This window comes from Pristiophorus japonicus, chromosome 15 (assembly GCF_044704955.1).
Source record: "Pristiophorus japonicus isolate sPriJap1 chromosome 15, sPriJap1.hap1, whole genome shotgun sequence".
Classification (NCBI taxonomy): domain Eukaryota; kingdom Metazoa; phylum Chordata; class Chondrichthyes; family Pristiophoridae; genus Pristiophorus; species Pristiophorus japonicus.
The window spans coordinates 14786484-14803760 of NC_091991.1; the positions used below are offsets into that span (position 1 = coordinate 14786484).

General features: G+C 44.2%; 1 protein-coding gene across 1 annotated transcript in view; it reads left to right on the top strand.

Annotated features, from left to right (window-relative positions):
• otogl (otogelin-like) overlaps positions 1-17277 on the top strand; it is a 238726-nt gene that overhangs the window by 27014 nt on the left and 194435 nt on the right. The window contains exons 9-13 of the mRNA XM_070901511.1: positions 926-1051; positions 4509-4617; positions 4878-4924; positions 5605-5750; positions 15654-15786. Coding sequence (XP_070757612.1) covers positions 926-1051; positions 4509-4617; positions 4878-4924; positions 5605-5750; positions 15654-15786 — 561 coding nt within the window. The remainder of the gene's footprint in view (positions 1-925; positions 1052-4508; positions 4618-4877; positions 4925-5604; positions 5751-15653; positions 15787-17277) is intronic.

Below are 17277 nucleotides of genomic sequence, written 5' to 3' on the forward strand. Positions count from 1 at the left end.
ATGCCTAAAAAGGCCAGGAGGACCTTTAAGTATTAAAATTAGAGGCCTATCACCTGATGAAGGCTCCCATCAAAAAATCGGTCGGCGATGAGTGGGGCAGGCCTGCCCTGCTCAGAGTTCTTCAGCTGGAGTTGCGATCGGCCCTCACCGTGTAGCCCAGTCGCTCCAATCTCTCTCCAGTGACTTGCGAAGAGGCGGGCTGCTCCACATTTAGGTCTTCGCTCAGATGAGCTGCCTGTGGATGTGGCCCAGGAACCAATTTCCATCAGTCCTCGAGCCTCCTGATTTGGGCATGCAATGATCGAGCAATGCCAAGTCTGGGCCTGAGAACGGGTCCAGACTAATATTTGAGTCTAATTGCCAGAAATATTTTTTTATTCTCATAAATCATAAAATAGCTTGGTATAATGGCGGCTATTTTGAAGGGTGTAAACATGTGTTGTTTTGAAAGGTTAATTTGTCAATCAGAATTAGTTTCATGAGAGGTTCTTGCCTCAGCACCTTTAATATTTTATAAGGTAATGGTTAAATCTTGATTTCCAGCATCTGAAGTGATCTACCATGTAGCAGTATTATAAATCCTTTTCATTCCAGACTTGGAGGTTAGCATCTGTCCCATTACTTGAATGGAGTGAAACTAATACTTGAGGGAGCATTAAATTATTATTTTCTATTGATAAAGATTGATTAATATTTAATAAAGGGAGATTGTCTTCACATGGAATGGGGAATAACCAGACAAGCTGTGCATCATTTTAGTTACAATATTGTCACGCATAGATGGCAGGATTTTTGCAATGCAATTGTGTATATTGACACAATTTAAGTCATTGTTTCATGCTCTTAACTTTAATAAGTTTTTCTTTTAAAGGTTCAAAATTGTGCTGTTTCAAAACTATTGTGCTGAATTTTTACTATATTTCAGCTGATCAGTGTGAAGATAGTTTTGTTCACCGCGACTGTATAAGTTGCTGCCCACCTACTTGCACATTTGAAAAGGAATGCTTGGGAAGTAGTCTACACTGCCTAGATGGCTGCTACTGTCCAGATGGTAAGGCCATTTAACCCACTTTTTAATGTCGATTTTAAAAAACAATTCTGGTCACTAAATGCCATACACCATTCCCTGACTCAGATGATAGGTGCCTTATTTGCATGGTTCTGGAGATGGGTGATGACACCTTGGGCCCGAAATTCAGCACCGCTGGAAAGCTGGTGTTTCCCCCCCCCACCTTTTTGTGGCCATGAGCGCCGAACCTTTTGAGTGGCTGGGCCACCCCATGTTCAGCTCCAAAAGTGAACGAATGGGTTCCATCACTAACGAACCCTTCCAAAGTGGATCTTTCAGTGGTGTGGCTGCCTTAATTTGAGCGTTATCACCACCACTGAGAAATTCAGCATGCAGGTGAGGGTTTCTAATGAGCCAGCTGCTCCCTGGCCTTTTTAAAGGTCCAGGTTTGCAGCAAGGCCCTGAGGGAGGAAGGAGGTTGGAAGGATGGCTGGTGTTGGAGGTACAAGGAGAGCCAACAGGGTCACTGATACGGAGCTGGAGACACAGATGGACAGTGTGGAGGACAGAAGAAGAATACTGTTTCCTGACATGGGGAGACCTGGTAGACCGCTAGTACGTAATGCACGGAGGGAGATTGCAGGGGAGGCGTCAGGCACCTCCATATATGTGAGGACACACCCTCCCAGGAGGGTGCTGGCCAGTCTGCACCCAGCCCTTCCAGGGTGTAGATGGATCGACGCCTCCTAGCTCTAGGACGACGGGTTCCTCCTCCTGCTGCACCACCTCCTCCTCCTCCCCCTCCTGTGCCACCTCCTCCTCCTCCTCGGGTGGTACTGTTGGCTCGACCTCCAGCAGCTGTCCCCTTATGATGGCCAGGTTGTGCAGCGTGCAGCAGACCATGACAATTATGGAGACCCCATTGAGGAGAGTACTGCAGGGTGCCACCAGAGCGGTCCAGGCACCGGAACCTCTGCTTAAGGATGCCTATGCACTGCTCGATGATGCACCTGGTGGCACAATGAGCATCACTGTATGCATGCTCTGGTGCTGTCCTGGGGTTCCACAGAGGAGTGAGCAGCCAACAAGGGATATCCCTTGTCCACAAGCAGCCAACCGCAATCTTGGTTCGGGCTGGTGAAGAAGGCGGGCACTCTGGTCTGGCACAGAATGAACGAATCATGGCTGCTGCCTCCCTTGCCCGCTGCCTCCCTGCACGGTGCTGACAGCGACACCTTCTCCTGCGCGCCGCCCGGCTTCTGATCAGGTGTACCAGGTGTCGCCCTCCCAACACTCCTCCCATCCTCAGGGTGAACCCTGCCAAGCAAGTGTCTGCAGCCCACAGGCCTCCACTAAAGAGACAGACCTGAAAGTTTACAAGAGTATGTGCAAACTTCTGAGCAGCACTCAGCAGGTTGAATGGAGCCAAAACAATTAATAAAAACTATTAAAAGATACATACAGTGGATACTGTAATCTTAAATAAAACACTAATAATTAATAAAACTATTAAAAGATAAATATAGTGGATACTGTAATCTTAAATAAAAATAATAAAATTAATAAAACTATTTCCCTACCAAAGGGCCCCGATCGCGGCAGCACTCCAGCGGTGTTCCTTTCGAGCACCGACTCGAATACCTCGCGGGGGCACTGCTGGGAAAAGTCTTACCTTTTTGCAGCTGAAAATCTCAATCCTTGTGGCTTTCCAGCGGCCCGCACACTGCAGAGCTCACCGCTGGAAGCTAACCTTTACAACGGCTTCACCGCGCGTTTCCGGTGGAATTGCTCACCGCTCAGATCCCCCCCGAGCTGAATATGGCTCGGGGAGGGAAAATCGTCCGACTGCGGCGGCCGATCGATTTTATCTGTCGCCGGCCCAAACTCCGTGGTAGCCGTCCCTTCGGGGACGGTGAAATTCAGCCCCATCGAGCGAAACTGGTCGATTTTGTTTACTTCTGCAGGGTAATTTCACTGCTTTCTAAGTTCATTCAATGGCCCAGCTGAACTGATTGTACGGGAAATTGTGGCAGTGAATCCACATTATGTCACTGTGTGTATAATATATCAGTAATGCTGATTAGTAAGAATTCTTTTAGTGTCCCCATCTCTGAAAATGTAGCATCAGATAGTGTCAGTAATTTTACTGCCCAGTTACTGCCAGACCAAAACTTCACCTATGGTTTAAATCTACTTTTAGTGCTATTACCACCATGCTGCACTTTCAAACGTAGGTTTAACTCAGTCACTAAAACAGAAAATGGTGAATATACAGCAGGGAGTTTCCGTTCGATTGTGCTGGCTTTTTTCAGTGTAATTTGGCTGAAATCGGCGTAACCAGCGCAAAAGATTGTGGAATTTGAAGCGCCAGTTACATTCAGTGCAACTCGTGTTTCCATGACCTTTTGTGCTAGTTTAAAACATTTCGCTAGAAGCAGGCACTGCCCACAAAAGTGGCCATGTCCTCAGGATGAATGAATCACCATTGTGAGTTTCCGCTAATTCCACTTGTTTGTAGGCCTTCGAGGAAGCTCCAAAAATTAAGCAGTTTCTTTTGGATGCAAGGACACTATTAGGAACACTTTAAAAGATTTTGATTATACATTTTTAAAATTCACAAAGAAACTGACTACTGACTATTGGTTCTGTATACTCTTTAAAAGTCATTTTCAGTCATTTAAAATCTGGTTACTCACAGGTAGTGTATTGACACTGTAATTAAAAATGCTTATTTTTTTGTGGAGCCCATTTTCAGCTATATTAATCAAACTGTAACTGGTTCCACTCTCAAATATATTAAAGAATATTTTTTTAAAGCAACATTCAAAAAAAAAATATTAGGTTTTACAGCACTACCCAATTGCGCCGATAGATTTTATGTTCGGCGATATGCAAATAAGTTTGAACGGAAACTCGAGGGGGAAGAAACATTTCTCAAAACAGGCGCAATTTGGGGCACAATTTGTGCCTGTTTTGCCGGTTGCACCCACAGCGGAAACTCTACCCCAGATCTTATTCTCTTCCAGATGCTGACGGATTCTGCGGTGAGTTTCCAGCATTTTATGGGTTTCTTTTCAGGTTTCCAGCATTCACAGTTTTTGTTTTATTTTTATCACAGTAGGAAATGATTACTGTTAGCTAACTAAAGGTACTAAAATAAACAGTTGCTGGTGAGGTGAAAGGGCTGGCGGAACCACTTAACTTCTGTTAGTCAGCTGGATTCTGACCTTTTTTAGAAGCTATATAACACTAGCATTGTAAGTCACATCAAAAATATGTTTTAGAACCACTACCAAATTTAATCTCGTGTAAGACAGGACTGTCGAAAATATTTTATGCAAGTAATAGCAGCCATTGTTTCTGAGGAGGAGCAATTTAGACACGAGATGTGAGCACACAGGAGTTTCTGTAGATTCTCCAATAGTATCCACTCTGTCAATTTAAGAAAAGGCGAAACATGGAATAATTATTTTGTGTACAAATTTCTCATTTTGTTTAGGACTTGTTATGGAGAATGGAACTTGTATATCAGTATCTAACTGTCCATGTATATACCATGGCACAGTCTATCCTATAGGATCACATTTACAAGAGGGCTGCAATATGTGGTATGTACGTTTGAACTTACTGAACCAAATGTAGATTGAAAAATAATAAAAATGAGAAGCAGTAAAAAAAAACTTTGTTGTAATTGTGTATCGGTTGTTTAATTTATTAAATCCTTAATTCTTTTTGCAGTCATTAAATATTTTTCTCCTTTTCTAATTTAAATAATTCATGAGGTTTTTCAGTATATTTATATATTGCAAGTCAAATATAGTCAAATATAAATATTGTGAACAATAACCGACATGTTTGATGTTTGCAGCATTTGTAGTGGTGGTGTTTGGAACTGTACAGACAATGATTGCCCAGGTAATAATGCTTCTTTTATCAGGTTTTGTGTGTTTGTTCAACAGAATAATAATATAGTTTAGTTCAGAGCAATGTGTCATTATTGCCTAATTAGGTAGATTGATAATGAGTGACATATTTAAACGATCCCATTAAATTTCACAATGAAGAAAACTGATTTTTCTTAAACATTTCTAATAATTGTCAATTAGGCTTTTTAGTAGCACTTTCAATTTGAGTCATAAGATTGTGGGATGACCTCCCCTTCCAAGATTTGATTACATATTCTAGACTGACACTTCAATGCAGTGTTAAGTGGTTGCTGCATTGCCAAGAGGTCCCATCTTTTGGATTGAATATGAAACCAAGGCCCTGTGTCGCAGTTCAGGTAAATGTAAATTATTTATTGGCACTATTTGAGGAAGAGCAGTGGACTTCTGCATTCCCAACCAACATTCATTCGACAACTTGATTAAATGGTCATTTATTGAATTTGATATTTCGTGACCTTGCTGTGTGCAAATTGGATGCTGTTTTTGGCCATTTAACAACAGTGATTATCTCAAAAGTAATTCTTTGCCTGTGAGGTACTTTGAGATATCCTGAGGACATAAAAAGCCCTATAAATGCAAGTTATTTCTTTCAATGCTTGGAAAATTTGAAATTCACCCCAAAATGTAACAGATTCTTCTTTCTTTTAGCTGAATGCTCAGTCACAGGAGACATGCATTTTACGACTTTTGATGGTCGGATTTTTACATTTCTTGGCACTTGCCAGTACATCTTTGCAAAGAGCCGCAGAAGTAACAAGTTCACTGTGACATTACAGAATGTGCCTTGTGGTCAGGTAACAGAATAAACATTCTTCTTCTAATTAAAAATGTTATAATGCAGGATTAACATTCCTATTGACTCTTAAATTACCCATGTGTGAGTTTTTTGAATTTGGCTGAAGAAAATAAGAGAGTAAAACTTTGGAACTTTTATGTAAATCACTTAGGTATTGTACATTTTGCAACAGATTCTCCAGTTTCACAAAAGCACTTTGTAATCGAGTCAATTGGTAATTCCCACAGACACTGACGCTGTCAACAATCTTAGTTAATTTTAATCTGAATGACTTCATTATGTGGATAAATTACTCTGGGCTGATGACTCATTAGCCATATTTCTAAATATATTTACGTTACTAGTCACTTGTGCTTTAGGTGAACTTTTGGGCAGGAAATTAAAACATTCCAAACAAATTAAGATTATATATTTTGATGAAGGTCTTGAAAGACATAAATTTTCATTCAGTGAAATGCAGCAACCAAGCTGGAATTCATTTCATCTATCTTAGTGTTGAAACCATCCTTTGTTCGATGTGGGCACGACAACATTGGAAAGTACAGGAGCAGAAAAATTTAGGGATTCCATCTGGTCGGTCTCAAAAACGAATGCCTCTCCATTGCCCAATCCCTCAAATGTCTATTCAATTTTCCTTTGAGTTTTTCCACATTATCTGCCTCCATTGTCCCTGGGCAGTCCATTCAACATACTCACCATCCAATATGCAAAGTAGTTAAATCTAAACTGCCTGTATACCTTCCCTCCTCTAAACTTGAGTCCATGTCCCCTGGTTCTACAGTTTGTCGCAATCTCAGATATATTATCAGGGTTCAATACATCCACTCCCTTAAGAATCTTGAGGCCGAAATTGCCCCTCTCCTTAAGGCCTGTTACCACCGCAACTTGGCGACCATGCTGTGGAGTGGAGTGGCCATCGAGTTTTCGTGGAATGGCTGCTGCTAGCCCGATTGCCCTCCCGAGTTTTCCCAGCGGTGCCCCGATCCGCTGCCCCCCCCCCCCACATCACCGCTCCGTCGCTGCCAATTCAGGTTAAGCGCGTCATCACTGTGGGCACCGCCGATCAAGCCCCTGACGGAGAAATTCCGCTCTGTAAATCTTGGGGCCCGCCCGGCGGTGCCAAAACCTGTTTTTTTCCGGTGGTCCAGTGAGGATGTGGCCTTCTGCAATGGTGGTGCGGCTTCCCTTAAAGGGGAGGATGCACTGCCGCTGCTGCCTATTTTTTTTGTCAGCTGACTACCATGTCGGGCCAACAATTATGCCCCCGGGTTCGGCTGCACTGCCAACAGGCATCCTGGCACCCCCTCTTCGGTGCCAGGCCACTGGCTTGGCCGAAACCCTCCCTGGCGGTCCAGTGGGCCGAAATTTTTAAATCGCGCAGGCTCTCCCCTTTAAGTGAAAGGGAGAGCCGTGGTGACACGCGCCGTGATGACATCATCATGGCGTTCACTCCGCACCGCCCCCAACTTCCGCCCCTCAAGTGTTGCCACCGCCACCATTAAGAGCGACTTCCGGATCCAAGGAAACAAAAACAACAAAGAGCCGAATGTCGCTCAAGAGGAGACCTGAACCGCAGCTGTGGTAAAAACCATCGGAACGAGGTGGGAGTGCCCCGCTTCAGGCGGGGGGGGGGTGGGGGGCAATTTCTACCCCCTTGACTACTTGAATAATGGGCCGGAAATTGCTAAAAAAAATAATGTTGTGTGAATGAAGCACACTGTTATTAATGTGAACATCTTCCAGCAACTTGTGGCAACTTATCCCAGGAATTGTGAATCACCACATGTTGCTGGAAAATTATCCCGCTCTGCCATTAGCTTTGCAAAAGCGACATCTTGTCCTTAACATCTTCATGAGTTTCATGAAGTTGCTGCATTTTGCACATAAAATTGCCACAGAAAATTAAGTCTAATAATTAATAGCATAAGTACCCTCTTAATGACAACTGCTAACCAACTTCACTGGCCCAGAAGTGTGGTCACATTCCTTCAGGTAGTTTATTGTCATTGCAAAGTTAAATAAATTCAAATTTTTTTTTTCTTTTCTGTCTTTTTTTTTCTCTTTTCTTAATCCAATTCCCCCCCCCCACCCTCTTTATTTCTCTTTCTGTATTCGATTTAACATTGAACTCCCCTACTCTAATTCACCTTCCTACTCAGTCCTTCCTCTGTTTATTTCTCAATCCTTATGTCTCATTGGAACATCGGAAGAGGAGTAGGCTGTTCGGCCCCTCGATCCTGTTCCACCATTTAATTAGATCATGGCTGATCTGTATCCTGACTCTATCGACCTGCAATGGTTCCATCACCCTTAATACCCTTGCGTAACAAAAAATCTACCCATCTCAGTTTTGAAATTTTCAATTGACCAAGCCTCAGCAGCTTTTTAGGAGAGTGTTCCAGATTCCATTACCCTTTGTGTGGATAAGTGCTCAGGAGCACTTGTGTTAAGTAGATCCACTATCCCATTTTTCACCAAGGTCCCAGATGTCCGGTTGCCTTCACCATGCTCTTATCAACTCGCAATTCCATCAACTTACAGGGCAATAAAGATTTGAGCTGATGGGTGCAGGAAAAAGTCTAACTAACCAGGCTCCAGCAAATTTCAGCCCATTATCACACCTGAGTTTTCATCTCTCGTGTAGCCAATCCCAGAACTGTTCAACTTCGCCTTATAGCTCACAGACCTTAAGCTGGGCATCAACTTGGTTGTTCTTTGCTGCATTGTTTCTGATTCCTGGATGTTCTTGTATGGCAAATAGAAATCTACACAGTACTTTGTGTGGCCATACCAGTGCTTTCTCATGCCCTGGGATTTTCTGTTGTACCCCTCTGGCTATGCACCTCAAAATTTGATTAGCTTTTCTTGCTGCTGCCCACAAGTTTAGTTTCAGCAAGCTATATCCACCACTACCCTCTGATCCCAGCCCTTGGCTGCATCCTGTCACCTACAGCCATTTAGTTTATGTTTCAATCATTTATTTCCCTTCACTAATTTCAATACCTTGGATAGGTTGGGAAGGAACCATTTGCCAATTGTCAGATAACCTTCCAAACTTATCCAACTGCCTTTGTATTTGGTTTGCCTGTACCATATTGTTTGATCCCCTAGGGTGTCATCTGGACACTTAGCTATGTTTGTCTCTCCACTTTCAAATTACTTACGTGCATTGTAAACCGTACACCTCTGTTGATCCTTTGATATATCGATGCAGCTCTATTTGCAATGACCTTTTGTTTTCTTTGACTTATCCAATTTTCAATCTACTTTAGAAGTTTTCTTCCTGTTCCATGCTGTTACAAGTTTTGAGTCTGCTGTAGATATTTCTCTGGTACAGCAGCGCTGGTCATTTATGTAAGTGGTTTGGGCATCTTACGATCAGGAGTATACCTGCACTGCCCAATAACTAAGTATATGATAGAGTATCCCAGGGGTGCAACTGTAGGATTTCCTTGTGTTATGAACTAGATATCATGCCTTTCCATGGCTGAGTCCCTCTTACCATGTTTACCTAGGTGCTTCATTATCCTTTTTTGCAGGAAGCCTTCTAATGCCTTAAGATTCTATGAGGGGGAAATTGCCCCCACTTGGCTATGGTGCTTAATTCGGATTAAGTGATTTTTTATCGCCGGTGGTAGGCAGACACAAGAGCCCTGGAATTGGGCACTTTAACTTAAAAAAATCATCGGGGCGCTCTCGGGGCGGGAGGGAGGTAGGAGCACAGTGCTGATGATGTCAGCATGACAGGGACTTGGCGTGTTGAGCTGCCAAGTCGCAACATCCCTCCCCTTCTCTTAGGGATGCTGCAAACCATGGAGCCGGCTCCGTGGAGCCCACCAGGGAGGGTTTCAGCCAGATCAAGAGGGAGTACAGGCTGCCTGTTGGCGGGCTGGCTGAACCAGCAGCCCGCCATTGTTGGGCCGACTCCAAAGTCGGCCGACAATAAAAAAAAAAATGGCGGCCATGACGTAAGGCGCTCCCCTTTAAGTGTGGCTGGGGAGCCCCAGCTTTGCGACTCCGCAAGGGTGTCAGGGACATCGCCTGGCACTGACCTTGTGTCCCATGGGGCAATTTCTCCCACGCAAAGGGATCAGCGCGGGGCGATAAGGGTTCAGCGCGCACAGCGATGGCATCAGCGCCACGTGCGCTGCCGCCTGGGCGAAAACTACAGGGCGCAATGGTAATCCGTTCCCGCCACTGATATCCCATGGACAATTGTTTTGGCTGATCGCTTCCGCCGACTGCCCCAGGAGAAAAGCCCTTATTGCCCCATTAGCGCCTCCTGGAGGATCTAACGGGGCTTTTCAAAAGGGGCAATTTTGGCCCCTAGGATTCTATGGGGCCGAAATTCGAGCCCGCCAGAAACCTGGCGCACTTACTGGGTTTTTTTAAGTGTTTTCGCCGCCGGGTAGGATGAGGTCGACTCTTGATCAATATTCAGCTCTTTGTCGTTTTTTTTAATCAGCCAGCAAGTCAGTCATAAAGAGGGTGTAAGTGCGGCGGTAAGTGCTGGTGAGGGGTGGGAATGGAGGCGGGACAGATTCTCCGCCGCTGTCACTCAGTAGCGGAGTGGTGGTGATGTCATTGAGCGTCTGCACCACTGCGTATCGCCCCTCCTTTAAAGGGCAGAGAATCGGCGATTATTTAGGATCAGCCATTGGGCCACGAAGGAGGGTTTCGGCCGGGCCAGTGGCCTGGCACCCAAGAGGGGGTGCCAGCCTGCCTGTTGGCGACCAGGGGGCACAATAGTCCGGTCGACATGGAAGTTGGCCAGCAAAAGAAATAAAATGGCGGCTGTGGCATTGGGCCCTTGCCTTTAATGGCCGCCACACAGCCAGGGCTCACAGAGGGAATGAAAGGTGCACCGACAGAAAAAGCTGTCGGGGGCATCGCTCGGCAGGCATAAGATTTTTTGGGCTGAATTTCGAGGGAGGTGGAGGGGGTTCCCGGCGGTGTGCGCACTGATGACGCACTCACGGCCGCTCGGCAGCAGCGGGGCGGAAGTGAGCACCTCCAGAAGCCTCACCGCCCCCCCGCCCCGCCCTGCTGAATTTGGCCGGCGACGGCATTCGATCAGAAATCAGCGGCTATTTGATTCCGCTGCCTGGCCACCGCAAACCGGCGGTAACGGGACTAATTCGGGAGCTGAATTTCGGCCCCTATATATATACAAATGCGTGCTATTTATTTTAATTTTCCCTTCTATCCTGACATCATTCTATATTTTATCTCTTTAGCTTGCTTTTATATTTGTCTCAGTTCATTAAGCTACTGTTGGCTTTATAATTTAGGAACAATTTATTTTTTACCTTATTTCCCCACATTCCATTGTTGCCTTTGTTACCCTTCTTCCCTAATGCTATGTATCCATACTCTGTGTATATAATATTTCTAAGCATGATGCGCTTTTATTTTACAATTTTCCTTCAAACTGTGAAATCCGGACCAGTTTTCTTAGCTCACCCTTCAAAATCTAACTTTTTGAAGTTGCATGTTTCTCTTGTACTCATTCTCTTTTCCATTATTAGCTTAACCTTAAACTGTGCTGTTGCCAAAGTGTTCAGCCTCTGACCTGCTCTATCATCTCCTAGTTGTTACTTAATATGAGGTCTAATTACACCCTGTTCACAGGTTCCTTCATTAATTACTTCATGTAACAATCCAATATTATGTCCAAGATCATGTTTTCTCTCCTGTTGCACCTTTTTATAGATTTCCCAATTCATCCCTGGCAAATTCAAGTCACCCATAACAACTGCAAAATGCATGTACTCTCTTCCCTTATTTAACTGCAAAGTTCTTAGTTTAATCCTGCCTCCCAATGTGGTGAAGATGTCCATAGATAATGTTCTTGCTTTCAGATCTCTCATCCCTAGCCATAGGGTTCCAACCATATCAACCCGTGGATCAGATAGATCCATCGTTTCCTTCACATAAAAAGCTAAACCCACTCCTGGGTTGTCTTTTCTATCTCTGAGGACTATCCTTCTTGCTGATTTATGTTTGGAACCTCGGTTTTCCCCTGAAAAAAGTTGCAATGACTGTTAAAACTTGAGATTAAAACAAAGAATTGTGGGTTAGTAATATCTCGATGCATGACATCCCTGTCATCAGGCCAATTTTTTTTAATGGACGGTTTCATCATTGGAATGACACAAATCCAGTATACCCCATCTATTTTTAAATTGTATTTTATTTGCTGCAATCAAGGATGTAAGGTACTTAACAATTGCTTTGCCTAATGCCCTATTTCCCCCGTCACCTATAACTGAATCTAAAGTAGCCAGTATCACAGAGCACCGCTTTGTAAAATTATATAGAGCACAAATGACCAGTTTCTAAATTCCACAATAGTATACTTTTGAGAAATCATATTACATTCTTAGAATTGCTTACATTTTAAATAATAGTGAGAATACCTCAATTCCACGTGGAAACCATAAAAGTGACGCCTAGAAACCATAAAAATATTCTATACAATAGTAGTTATCCTAGAAGATTTAGAATTTTACCAAACTCAGTTTTTGTAACTGAATGCTAGAAATCTAAAATGAAAACAGAAAAAGATGGAAATATACAGAAAAGCCAGGTTAAAGTTTTAAATGGATACCTTTAACTCCAGCACTTGATTTTCCAAAGATATCTGCCATAAGCCCAAAAACACGCGTGATTTTTTGGATTTTGTTCCTTCCCACATTCTTCCTGTAAGGACTTCATCCCTTTCTCTTTCTCTGTAAAGTAGTCCTGATGGAAAGTATTCACCAAAACATCCTTTTTTGCAAGATACTGATTGGTGTGCAATATATTTCTAGCTTTTTCTGCATTCTATTAAGGGAGTTAAAATAGTTAAAGCCATTCCATTCAATGCTCAAAAAGCATGGAATACAATGATATTTACACTGTATGCAAGAATTATATTTTATTTATAGATTAATTAAAAAAACACAACTGAATAAATCACAGAATATTCTAAAGTGATATGCGTTCCTGTTTATTAAAGTCAAGTATTTGATTGAAACATAGAAATATAGAAAATAGGTGCAGGAGTAGGCCATTTGGCCCTTCGAGCCTGCACCGCCATTCAATAAGATCATGGCTGATCATGCAACTTCAGTACCCCATTCCTGCTTTCTCTCCATACCGCTTGATCCCTTTAGCTGTAAGGGCCACTTCTAACTCCCTTTTGAATATATCTAACGAACTGGCCCCAACAACTTTCTGTGGTAGAGAATTCCACAGGTTCACAACTCTCTGAGTGAAGAAGTTTCAGCCGCCCACTAGAACGGCGCACATTGGAGAGGTCCGCCTAATTTATAGAACAAAAATTGCGCCGAATACTTACCTCGCGATTCTCCGATAGCTGTAGCTAAAGGGATCAAGGGGTATGGAGAGAAAGCAGGAATGGGGTACTGAAATTGCATGATCAGCCATGATCATATTGAATGGCGGTGCAGGCTCGAAGGGCCGAATGGCCTACTCCTGCACCTATTTTCTATATTTCTATGTTTCAATCAAATGCTTGACTTTAATAAACAGGAACGCATATCACTTTAGAATATTCTGTGATTTATTCAGTCGTGTTTTTTTAAATTAATCTATAAATAAAATATAATTCTTGTATACAATGTAAATGTCATTGTATTCCAGGAGCTGCTGGGGGCGGAGCTACAGCTCTGCGCTAGAAACCGTGCCGGCAGCTGCACGCATGCTCAGTGGAGGCTGCGCGCATGCTCAGTGGAGGCTGCACGCATGCGCAGTAGCTGCCGGCGTCCTGTCTCCGGGACGACAACCCTATCCCAGGCCGAAGGGACGTCGCCCCTATCGGGTGGCCTGCGCATCTTACCTCGGCGGCGGGGCCCGACCGCCCGGCCTCTCGCTGGGAGACATCGGCAGTACGGCATCGGTTGAGTGCGGGCCCCGCCCGAAGTCCTCGGCGGGGCCCGGTTACCCCGACGTCGGCGGGGCCTGCCCGCCCACATCTCGCAGGGGCGGGCCCCGCCCAAAGAGTCGGCAGCGTCGACAGCCCGACATCGGCTGCGTGCGGGGCGTCTTCTTCGTCATCTTCTCTCTTCCCCCCCCCATCTTCCTCTCTTCTCCCCCCCATCTTCCTCTCTTCTTCTCCCCCCCATCTTCCTCTCTTCTCCCCCCCATCTTCCTCTCTTCTCCTCCCATCTTCCTCTCTTCTCCCCCCCATCTTCCTCTCTTCTCTCCCCTCCATCTTCCTCTCTTCTCTCCCCCCATCTTCCTCTCTTCTCCCCCCCATCTTCCTCTCTTCTTCTCCCCCCCCATCTTCCTCTCTTCTCCCCCCCATCTTCCTCTCTTCTCCTCCCATCTTCCTCTCTTCTCCCCCCCATCTTCCTCTCTTCTCCTCCCATCTTCCTCTCTTCTCCCCCCCATCTTCCTCTCTTCTCCCCCCCATCTTCCTCTCTTCTCCCTCCCATCTTCCTCTCTTCTCCCCCCCATCTTCCTCTCTTCTCCTCCCATCTTCCTCTCTTCTTCCCCCCCATCTTCCTCTCTTCTCCCCCCCATCTTCCTCTCTTCCCCCCCCCATCTTCCTCTCTTCTCCCCCCCATCTTCCTCTCTTCCCCCCCCCCATCTTCCTCTCTTCTCCCCCCCCCATCTTCCTCTCTTCTCCCCCCCATCTTCCTCTCTTCTTCCCCCATCTTCCTCTCTTCTTCCCCATCTTCCTCTCTTCTCCCCCCCATCTTCCTCTCTTCTCCCCCCCCATCTTCCTCTCTTCTCCCCTCCATCTTCCTCTCTTCTCTCCCCCCCATCTTCCTCTCTTCTCCCCCCCATCTTCCTCTCTTCCCCCCCCCATCTTCCTCTCTTCTCCCCCCCATCTTCCTCTCTTCTCCCCCCCATCTTCCTCTCTTCTCCCCCCCATCTTCCTCTCTTCTCCCCCCCATCTTCCTCTCTTCCCCCCCCCATCTTCCTCTCTTCTCCCCCCCCCATCTTCCTCTCTTCTCCCCCCCCATCTTCTTCTCTTCTCCCCCCCCCATCTTCCTCTCTTCCCCCCCCCATCTTCCTCTCTTCTCTCCCCTCCATCTTCCTCTCTTCTCCCCCCCCATCTTCCTCTCTTCTCCCCCCCATCTTCCTCTCTTCTCTCCCCTCCATCTTCCTCTCTTCTCCCCCCCCCCATCTTCTTCTCTTCCACCCCCCTCCCTCTTCTCCCTGGTGCTGCAGTCGGTGAGTAGAAATAATTTTTTATTTATTGAGTGATTTTTAATTTTTTTAATTGTTTTTAATTTATTTGGTTTGATTTATTGGTTTATTTATTAATTTATTTATCATTTATTATTGATGATGGCTCTTCATTTGTAAAAGTGAAGTGTTTAATGTTTGTAAACCCTCCTCCCTCCCCCCCCCCCCATCTTTCGTTCCCTACGCCTGATTTCCAAATGGAGGCAAGGTTTTTCTGAGCGTACAAAAATCTACACTTACTCCATTCTAAGTTAGTTTGGAGTAAGTTTTCGCTGCCTAAACTTTCAAAACAGGTGTAAATGGCCGGACATGCCTCCTTTTGAAAAAAAAAATCTGTTCTAAAATGAAACTGTTCTAACTCAATAGAACTGGAGCAAACTAAAGGCCGAGAATTACAATTTCTAAGATACTCTATTCTAAACTAATTGCTCCAAAAAAATAGGAGCAACTCAGGCCGAAACTTGACCCTTCTGAGTGAAGAAGTTTCTCCTCATCTCGGTCCTAAATGGCTTACCCCTTATCCTTTGACTGTGACCCCTGGTTCTGGACTTCCCCAACATCGGGAACATTATTCAGTTTGGTAATGTTGTGTGATGTGACATCTATGCTTTATTTTAAAATATTCCATTGTAAAGCCAAAGTCAAAATTATTGAATGAACAGGTTTGGGTCTTACAATAATGTTTAATTTTTTTTTCCAGAATCTAGACCACAGCTGCATTCAGTCAGTAACCTTAGTGATAGATGGTGATACAAGTAACCAAATAACCCTAACCAAAGCAGGAGAAATTCACCTTGGCATCCATCAAGCAATTAGCCTGCCATATCACAATGGTAATTGGCTCACTTCTACTATTACGGACGTCTGTAAAAGGGGCATAATTACCATTTCAGGAGAAAGAGCTACACATCATTTGTCAAAATGGCTTGCTGTGCAAAGATATCGTGATATTTGCTGATGTGAATTATGCTATTACAATGTTAAATGTTATTTGAAAGCTATGATTCCTCTTTCAATTGAGGAGCTGCACTAGAAATAAAATACCTTTCTATTTGCTGATTAGAAACATCATCATTAAGCAGTCACATTATGCACCGCTAAATGGCGAGACCAGGATTATCTTCAGTTGCATCAAAATGGAAAGACAAAATTTAGATATCAACTTTGAAAGCAGTTCTGTGCTATGGGTCTTCCACCTGACGGTGAACCCTGCCATGATGCCAACCCATTTTCCTGGATCAGCACCATTTACACATACAAGGCAGACTTCCAGCGGTTTCTGCTCTTCAGTTACTGCTACTGCTGGGGAGGATAACATTGTGCTGCTGCAGTGGGGCACTCCCAACAGCATCTGAAATGTGCAGAACAAATATTAAAGAAGCAAATGTACGAGACGGAATTTTTAAAATTTGCCTTGAATGAATGCAGTACAAAAGATGATGCAGACATTTGTAGGGTATCAACCAATCAAAAAAGGAGAAAACATTCAGCAGGTCAGGCAGCATCTTTGGAGAGAACAGATGAGTTAACGTTTCAGATGCAGACTCTTCATCACAGCTCAGTTCCCGAGTTACCCGGAGGACATTACGAATTGAACAAATAGTTTGGGATTGGAGTCATATTGTCGGTCAGTTGAAGTAGGAGTGGCAGATTTGCTTCTCTGAAGGGTATTAGTGAAACAGTTGCGTTTTGAACCGCAATTTGGAAGCTTTCATGGTCTCTTTCTCTGGTGTCACATTTATTGAATTCTGTTTCTGGGGCATAATCATGAATGGATATTCTCTGCAACATAACATTGAGAAAAGGCATGCAGTATCCCCAAATTAATATTTAAATTAGGCTCTTGCCTGTACTAAGCAGGCATTGCCTGTGTTTTCCCTGCCACTGCAAATAGATGCAATGTGCAAAGTACATGTAAATCCGGCAGAACTGAACAGAAAATCTATGCTGAAATGTCTATTATAAAAAGTAATAAGTCCTTTGGCTTCATATGCCCATTGGGCGAAGACGGTCCCAATGGTTCCTATTCCATCATGGCTTATTGGAAGGTTTTCTCATAGCAAATCTTTCTGGTTTGTTGGTTAGTATCTGACTAGCAGGGCTTTCCTAAAATAATTGTACTAGTTGACAATTGAAAACCTTTCTTTCATAAAATGGCATACTTTTTTCAGAGATGAAATCTTTAAAATATGTCACCAACTACGGGAGCTATTACATAGCGATACCTTAGCTTAGATTGTCAAAGTAATTCCATCCCTATTTTAGTGCAACAAAGCATTAATGTCTCCTGTTTAGTTTGGCTGTAGATAAAATGTTTGTGAGAG